At 32.4% G+C, this 8,996-nt stretch overlaps 1 protein-coding gene across 6 annotated transcripts; it reads right to left on the bottom strand.

Moving 5' to 3' along the window:
• Window positions 1–1,726: 1,726 nt before the first annotated feature.
• On the bottom strand, window positions 1,727–6,498 carry LOC127144013 (nascent polypeptide-associated complex subunit alpha-like protein 3). Of its 6 annotated transcripts, none has more exons than XR_007815522.1 (5): window positions 5,934–6,498; window positions 5,683–5,830; window positions 5,122–5,249; window positions 2,069–3,984; window positions 1,727–1,895 (listed from the first exon to the last, which is right to left on the bottom strand). XR_007815522.1 is itself a non-coding variant. In XM_051079404.1 (3 exons), the coding sequence occupies exons 1-3, from the start codon at window positions 5,988–5,990 to the stop codon at window positions 5,035–5,037; spliced, it is 318 nt and encodes a 105-aa protein (XP_050935361.1). In that variant the 5' UTR covers window positions 5,991–6,493; the 3' UTR covers window positions 4,917–5,034. The 6 variants fall into 6 exon arrangements, 2 of the variants coding, with proteins under 2 accessions (XP_050935361.1, XP_050935360.1); XR_007815524.1 differs by having other exon boundaries at window positions 5,785–5,830; XR_007815523.1 differs by lacking the exon at window positions 5,683–5,830.
• Window positions 6,499–8,996: the final 2,498 nt, after the last annotated feature.

Genomic DNA, 8,996 nt, shown 5'->3' with positions numbered 1-8,996 from the left:
TAAAAATAAATGTATTAATATTAAATTATAATGATAATAATAAATAATAATAATATAAATAATATTATATTATTATTTTATCATTTACAAAATTTTAAAATCCTGAAAAATTCACATAAAATGCTAAAATTTTACCTCGAAAATTCGGGGCATTACAATGTGTCTATCTGAGACAGGAACAGATAAATTGCTATCTTTATCTATGGATAGACAAAGATAACATTCTATCTCTAACTGTCCGAGATAAAAAAAAATCTTACCAATAATCTTCTTGACTTTTAATTTCATGTTCTAAACGCATAATGTTCTCAGTCCAAGAAGTCAAAACACTCTTCATTGTAGAAGCTTCTTTACTTCGTTCATAAAATCACTTTTGCAATACATCCCTAATTGAACTAAGCATCGTAGCCACAGGTAGTTCTCTAAGATCTTTAAACACTGAATTTACACTTTCTGTACAATTTGATGTCATCATTCTATACCTTCGTCTACAAAGATATGTCCGAGACCACTTTTAAAAACCAATACTACTAAGTTAATCTCTGATATTTGGATAAACAGACTCCATGCATTTCATGTGGTACTCAAATTCATCAATGGTGTAGGCATAAGCACAACTAAATAAATATTTATCAAGTAGTGGATCCTTAAAATGGAGTTTCAAGTTACTTAAAAGATGTTTTGTGCACACACAATACTCAACATCAGGAAACACTCTTAAAACTCCTTTTAGGGATGCTAAGATGCCTATTAGAAACAATGACTAAATTAGCCCGCTCTGAAAAACTACCTCGTATCTTCTCAAAAAATCATGTCCATGATACTATCATTTTCAAAATCTACAATGGCAAAAGCAAGAGGAAAGATTTGATTGTTATCATCTGTGATATGGCTATTGATAGGATGCCACCAAACTTACACTTCAAAAATGTCCCGTCAACAGAAATAATAGGTTTACAATATTTTCACCCCTTAATTGATGCACCAAAAGCCATAAAACAAAACTTGGAATGACCGCTGTTATCTATTTCTAAAGCAGTGCATGTACCTATAATAATTATAAACACATTTCTATCAGCACAAATAAAAAAGAACAGAAAGAATATAATAGATGTTAATATTTGTCTATCTAGATAAACTGTTATATTTGTCTATCTATATAGACTGTGATATTAGTCTATCCACATCTATCCGCAAATGAATTTAAATTTGATATACAAAACTGATCATATATGGGTTAGATTCAACCATTACAAGAAATTTGGCCTTTAATGTCGGTTAGGATTTAATGTCGCTTTATAACCGACATTAAAGGCCTCTTTAATGTCGGTTAAAAATCGACATTAAAGGCCTTCAATGTCAATTATAAACCGACATCTTTGATGGTGTTATTGAAGACCTTTAATGTCGGTTGACCTTTAATGTCGGTTTAGAACCGACATTAAAGTTGTCTTTAATGTCGTTTTTAAACCGACACTAAAGATGCCTTTAATGTCGTTTCTAAACCGATATTAAATGCCTCTTTAATGTCAGTTTAAAAACGACATCTTTACCTTGTTCTAGGCCATTTTTTTAATTTTATTTTTATTAAATTGTTTCATTATTGTCCATTTTTTATAAGACATAGAGTCCATGTAGATAAATATTTTTTCTCTCCAACAAATCAATAAAATTAATATTATTTTAGAAACTATAATATTTGTCTTTTACATTTGTATACACAAAATAAAATTTTAATATTGTATTCACATATACATTCTACAACAGTACATGAAACAAGATCCTAATACAAGACTTTAACAAGAAATTCTAAACATCTTAGTCTTTAACCTTCAATAATAGCCTGACTATCTACACAATCGGTTCGCTTTCAACCCGATATGTCTTCAATCATTCTACAAGCAATATCAAAATAAACCATTTAATTTGACTACTGAAACATTCAAAAATTTCTTTACAACAATTAAAAGGACATTGAAATTGGCTTAAATAAGAGAAGCTAACACGATTAAGGATGCACATCTTCACAAAAAAATAGTTAAAACCTAATATATGAAAAGGTAACTACCCCTTGTTCGAGCATTAGTCTTTTGAGTTTTGATGAAAACGACTTTCTCAAAAGCTTCCTTTGTGCTATTTGTAGGTCAGTCATCAGAATAAGCTACATCGAAATACTAAATTAAGTAGCCTACTGAAAAAGTTTTACATATATTCTAATAGAGCAGATGCTATAAAAATCAACAGAATACTACCTCATCATTTTCAATTCTCAATTAAAAACTCCAACTCGTCATTGTTTTTTAAATGAATCACATTAATTCCCAAAGACATGCTTTATTTGGTTCTTTCCATCAGTAAACATTTGGTCATTAACTTTCATGTTGAAGCTATTAACTTATCAAGCATAAAAGCATGTTTCTTTCAAAATAAAATCCAATGTCATAACAAAGTTCCATAAAATCAAATGCACCATCGAAGGGAGCAGTCACTTCAATACCATATGAAAAAAAGAAAAAAGACGTTTGAGTAAGAAGTAAAGAAGAAAGCTACATACTTCATATACAATTCTACTAGGTTTCTTTGTGAGGGTAGACACATCATATATAATATCGGAACGCTCAAAGAACACAATTGTACAAAAATGCAAAAGTACAGAATCTATAGAATAGATCATTTCAAGTAAGCAGTTAAGAAAAAGGCAATATTTCTTGAGACAAGTTTGTGGAAAACATATCCTGCTCAAGTTGTCAACAAATAGACAATATTCTCTAGACAAGTTTAGATTCTCATTGAACCTCAAAGCCCTACCTTTCAACAAGTAAAGATTTGAACCATATACTCGTATACAAATTTATGAGTAAACAATAATATAAACACGATTGAATACTATATATACAGAGAGTGAATGAGATTATAAATTGAAAGAAAAAAATTAAAGTACAAACTATAAGGAAAAAATGCAAATTAGAGAGATCTAAATACAATGAAATTACCTTAATTTATCTATCAGCAATTTCAGATGTAGGTTAGCTATACACATGTTGGTTAGCTATTAGCAATTTCAGATGCACATCAGAAAAATATAAGAAAGGGAGAAATCTCAAACCTCATTCGTAGATGTGAATTTCGTGTTCTTCACTTTTCAGATCTAAAATGAAATGTATTTAAATTTATAATATGAACCAAGGGAAAATATTGATGAATTTAAACTAAAATATTACAAAACCTTGTTGCGGTTGAGCATGACACCCTTATCTATTGCCTTCATTGCAAAGTATTGATTAGTCCCACACAGTTCTACCAAATGCACATTGCAGCCAATAATACAAATATTTGTGCTTAATGCTGATACAAAGATTTGTTTGATAAATTAACATTGATTCATTCTGAACAGAACCAGTAAAAATGGTGGAAAAAAAACTTCTAGTATCTTGAAAATACAAGACAAAATAGGTGATTGGACGGACTGATTTTTTTCAGACCCCAAAGGCTTCATTGGCTTGAAATGTTTCAATCCTATCTTTTTTCCGTTGTCCAAAATATGTACCACAAAAGAAGATAGCATCAATTTTTACTAAACTGACAATGACATAAATTCAAGAAAAGATTACACAACGAGCTGACTATAATATAAAAAATTAAAGTATCTAGAACCTGAAAGACATATGACTTTGGTTGCAAGAGGGATTGAATTACTCTTTGAAAGTATTTATGTTTTCGAGGTAATATCATTCAGGCAAAAGAACAAAGCAAAATGAATACTACCTTCTCGATAGCTTTCTGAGGACTATCCTTCTTTCTGTGAGGTTTTGGTCGAACCTTCTATCCTTTGTATGATCATTTATGCAAGTGTCTTAAAATGTAAAAACAATTACTTTCGACATAGCAAAAAATTGAAAAATGAAAAACAAACCTTTTCAACATTTTCTTCATTATTAGTTCAAGTCCTGTTTCAATGTCCATGATCTACTCAACTTCCAAAATCTTCATTGAGTAGGTAAGGAAGAAGCATACAGTAAATAGAGGGAAAAAAAGATCATAGGGAGTGATAGTCATCATTTGCATCAGAGGAAAAGAAATATATTGAAAGAATATTCCACCTCAGCATCTGTATATATGCTTCTAAGTCTTATACGTAATGACCACCAAACATGAACATCCAGACATCCAAAAGCAAACAAAAGTAAATAGTAATACTATACATGTTCTTGACCTTAACAAGATCAGAATCCCTAAATTTCAATTTTAAAAGCCATCTCTAGAATTAACGAACTAACAATCAACCAGGTACATATAATTTACAGTAAAAAACTACATAAAATAAAGCAAAACTAGACTTTGTTGACTCAAGTCGATCACATAAGAAAAATCACCTTTGTTAAATCACTAACAGAGAGCCTTAAACTGAAAAATAAACCTAATATGTAATTAAATTACTACAACTTCAACTTTTCAACAGAGAGCATTAAACGGTTTTTCTCATATTTCTTTAGAAAATACACACAATTCAATAATAAAATTTAAAAAAAAAAACAAAATAAACACAAGCCAGAGGATATTCTCCTCCACAAAGAAAGAAATATCACCACTCCACCGTCTCACAACAACAACAACAAACATAAACTCACCTTTGAAACTTCTCGGAATTAATAAACTTCAAAGATAGTTGCAAAAACAAAACGAAACTCTAAAAATCAAACTCCAACAAATTTGCAATGCTAATTAAAGAAACATAAAACAGACAAAAATACAAACCTTACTCAAATCTTCATCCTTGTGAGAATAAAAAAATGCTTGTTTCTGTGTTGTAATATACTCTTGACTTGTATCTAGATATCTAAAATAAAACATGAAGTTCTACAAAACTAAAAACAAAACTAGAACATACATATCTTAAAATTTAGAACATACATATCTGAAATCACAAATTATCAACATTGCATTGAAAATAAAGTTAAAAGAATGAAGTTAGATATCACAATTCAATAAAATTATGAGACAATGCATAAATATTAGATAGAATCAATTTAGATATTAGATAACATCTGCAGAAAAAATTCCATAGATATTAGATAGAATCAATTTAGAAGTGTCAAATTTGGGATGTTGAAAAAAACCAACATTTTTGCTTTTCTTGACTGTGACATGGCTCACACCGAAGATAGGCTTCATTCCAAGCTTCAGCATTGCTTTACGACTCTTTTTCTCACTTCTACTTTGATTAGACCTACCATTGGCTACTCCATGTCCTGCCACAAGAAACTCCATTCTCACAACATATACCAACCAAGTAAGGCATGTGCAACACATAAACACGAAATTATGAAAGGTTGAGGTAACATTCCAAATTACATGGAAACAAACACAAAATATATGCATTCACTAGATAGAATTTTTTATATCAGCCGCCATCTTCAAAGCTGCCACAACATCCCCCAATTTTGTATATATATAAATGTATATCACACTAATCAGCAGCTCTTCTTCGTTTTACTTGTATTATATATTTTGATTGGTGATTATCATTTTTAAAAGTTATAATAAGAGTGCGCACACACACATACGTATAATAATCCCCTGCACCACAGCACTTGGGGAATGAATAAGATAATAACATAAAGAGAAAAGGCTGAGAAAATGCCATAGATAAAGCCTGTCTCATAGTATCAAAAATGGCCATACCAACATAAATCCAAGTTAACCAGTAGTTAAAAGATAAAGCTCGTCCCAGTTTCAAACAGAACAAACAATCAGTGATATGGTTTCCACCGGTTTCAATATTACCAGCTATAATTGATCCAACACGGGAATTTACATACATCATAATATCCTGTTAAGCATACCAAAAGATTATGTTAATCAGTTATAAGAAAACCTGACGAACTATATATGAGCTACTTTCTTAAAATGGATAGAGAGCAAAGAAAGAGAACCTCATTGGGATCAATAGCATCAGGGTATAGAAGTCGAGCAACAATGATATTCGACATATCATCATCAAGGGCTCCACCACAACGAATAATTCTCTAATCCAAAAGCAAACAAAAGTATCAATATAAGAGAAAAAGTCCTTCAAATTGGGATGTTATCGTGGGATTTGGAGATTAGGGCCGATGGAGATGGAGGAGGCAAATGAGGATGGAGGGAGTAAGTAATTTGTGGCTTTGCAACAGAAACTAAAAGGCTTCGAATTGGAAACATTGTCTGATAGTATGCGGCAGTGTGCGACAACGTGAGTCGAGAAGGAAGTGGCTGGAGTCAGATTTTGGTGGCGTCAGGAGTTGCAGCACGGCTGGAATTAGCATCACGGCATCAGCAGGAGTCAGATTTAGTTGAGCTTGCGACTGGAGTTAGCAGTGGCGGCGAACGATGAGGCAGCGGCTAAGGTGCGGTGACGGGGGCATGAGTGATTAACTTTGGAAGGAATGGAAAAATCGTAGGGAAGGGGAAGAAGGGAAAATCGTGGGGAAGGGAAGAAGGGAAAACTTTAATTTTTTACAAAATTAAAAAAATAAATAACTAATAAAAAAGAGCTTTAATGTCGGTTCTTAAAAAGTAGGATGTTTAATGGGAAATTGCCAAAAATAGGTTAAAAAAAGAGCTTTCAATGAATTTTGGGACAAGTTTTCAAAAGAAAGATTTTTAGGACAATTTGGGTGTGAATGGACAAAAATGCCCTTCATTAAATTTCTACCGCTCTCTATTGAATTTTTTGCCTACCCACGTTCGCTTTCCCTTCTCTTTCGCGTAGAACACCTGAAGTAAAAAAAAAAATCTCCTTTCGTTGGCTTTTGAAATTTCCCGCTCTGCTCTTCGAAGATACTCCGACTGTTCGTCTGTCGTCGGTCCTCCAGTGCATTTCGTCGCTTCTCCTTTTCGAACCTAAGAATCAACTTTTTCTTGTTTCAGTGAGTTTTATCTGTAACCCATTTTCAATATATTTTCTGTAAATGTTTGGTTTTGGAATCGACTTATTTGCTGGAATTTGTTCCTTTTTCTTCAGACTTCAATCATGACATCGACATCGACATCGACCGACAGACCCTTGTACAAGATTAATCCTTCCCATCATTTTTATTCCCTAGTAAGTTGTTTGTCTCATTTAGAAAAGACAACACATAATATTAAGGCCAAACTCAAACCCGATCAATTAGCCTTATTTAGGAAAACAAAGTTTGGGCACTTTTTGGACCTAAATATTGTCTTTAATGGGTCACTCATCCACTACTTACTGTTAAGGGAGGTGGAAGATGAAGGAAAGGATTCTATAAGTTTCTTACTAGGGGGCGTTGTTTGTACTTTCGGTAGGAGAGAGTTTAACATCATAACTGAACTATGGGGTCTTAAAGAGGACTATATTCAGTTGGTTGGGAATAGTCGACTGTTGGAGAAGTTTTTCAAAGACAATGAGTGTATTTATGTTAGCGACTTAGAGGATATATTTTTGGAATACGAGGGTGATGACGATGATATTGTGAAATTAGCTTTAGTCTACTTTATAGAGATATCTTTGTTGGGAAAAGATAGGCGAACCAAAGTCGACATTGGTTTTTTCAAGATTGCTGATTATTGGAATACATTTAATAATTATGATTGGGGTCGGATTGCTTTTGAACGCACGCTAAGTGCCTTGAAAAGAGCCTTGGACAACAATATGCCAAGGGAAAGAAGAAATTAACACAGACAAAAAAATATACTATCAATGGATTTCCGCATGCATTACAGGTATGTGACTTCTTACTTCTTACTTCAAAACTTTTAAACGATCGTTTAGTTATTTAAACGATGGTTTAGTTATTTAAACGATCGTTTAGTTATTTAAACGATCGTTTAGTTATTTAAACGATCATTTAGTTATTGAAACGATCGATTAGTTATTGAAACGATCGTTTAGTTATTTAAACGATCGATTAGTTATTTAAACGATCGTTTAGTTATTTAAACGATCGATTAGTTATTTAAACGATCGTTTAGTTATTTAAACGATCGTTTAGTTGTTTTTTAACGATCGTTTAGTTATGTTAAACGATCGTTTAGTTATTTAAACGATCTTTTAGTTGTTTTTTAACGATCGTTTAGTTATATTAAACGATCGTTTAGTTGTTTTCAAACGATTATGAAACCACTTGTTTATATATCTATATATATCTTGTGGCACTTCCTAAACTTGTTTGTCAAATGTCGAATAGGTTTGGGCATATGAGTCTATACCAACCATCATTGGATGTGGTGTAGATAAAGTAAACGATCATGCCATACCACAAATGCTGAGGTGGGTGTGCCAACAATCACCAAAGTCCCAAACTATAAGTCAGGTGTTTGACTCGCCAATGGTAAGTAGCAAGCAATAGTAACTTACTTAAGGATCGCATGATTTTGTGCTTATTTCTTTGTCCTAAATACATTTGCCTTTTTCTATTTGCAGTTTATAATTAAGGCAGTCATTGAGATGACACCTGAAGAGGAGCAGTTGAAAATTGCTTCAGGTGATCTTTTTGAAAACTTCCGCTTATCTACCATTATTCAGTCGAAGAATGGTGGTTCAAAAATAGTAAGAGAATTTGTTAATGATGAAGATGAATTCAAAAAAAGTAAGAAACAGAAGTCCAAGATTAAGATGAAAAAGGCTATTCGGAATCTCCAAGATCGAGTAACGGTTGTTGAAGGGCAACTTAATAGTATAAAATCAAATATTGACGAATTGAAGGGCATGATGTCAACCATATTGAAGCACATTGGACTTCAAAGAAAGGTTAGCAATGAAATTGTTAAGTGTATTGACGTTGTTGTTTCATATTTGGTAATTACTCATACGTTAAGTTGCATGTTCTCGCTAATTCATTTTGAGGTTCCATAGGGTGACGAAGGGGACCGCAAGGTGTCTGAAGGCTTAGTAGATCATACATTAAAAAGTAAAGAAGTGGATAATGCTAAGACCGAAGATGTTGACACAGGCGGTACCCCTAATTGGTTGAGGATGCCAAAGGAGGATGAAC

This window comes from Cucumis melo, chromosome 11 (genome assembly GCF_025177605.1).
Source record: "Cucumis melo cultivar AY chromosome 11, USDA_Cmelo_AY_1.0, whole genome shotgun sequence".
Classification (NCBI taxonomy): Eukaryota; Viridiplantae; Streptophyta; class Magnoliopsida; order Cucurbitales; family Cucurbitaceae; genus Cucumis; species Cucumis melo.
Note: the sequence above shows the minus strand (reverse complement) of the source record. Positions and strands in the feature narration are given on the sequence as shown.

Bases quoted from the DNA above. Each gene is read 5' to 3' on its own strand.
- LOC127144013 (XM_051079403.1), bottom strand. From the start codon at position 5,990: ATGTCGAATATCATTGTTGCTCGACTTCTATACCCTGATGCTATTGAT. The intron at 5,831-5,933 runs GTTCTCTTTCTT...TATGCTTAACAG, and splicing joins ATGCTATTGATCCCAATGAG to GATATTATGATGTATGTAAA. The intron at 5,250-5,682 runs GTATGGCCATTT...TTCTTGTGGCAG, and splicing joins GTTAACTTGGATTTATGTTG to GACATGGAGTAGCCAATGGT.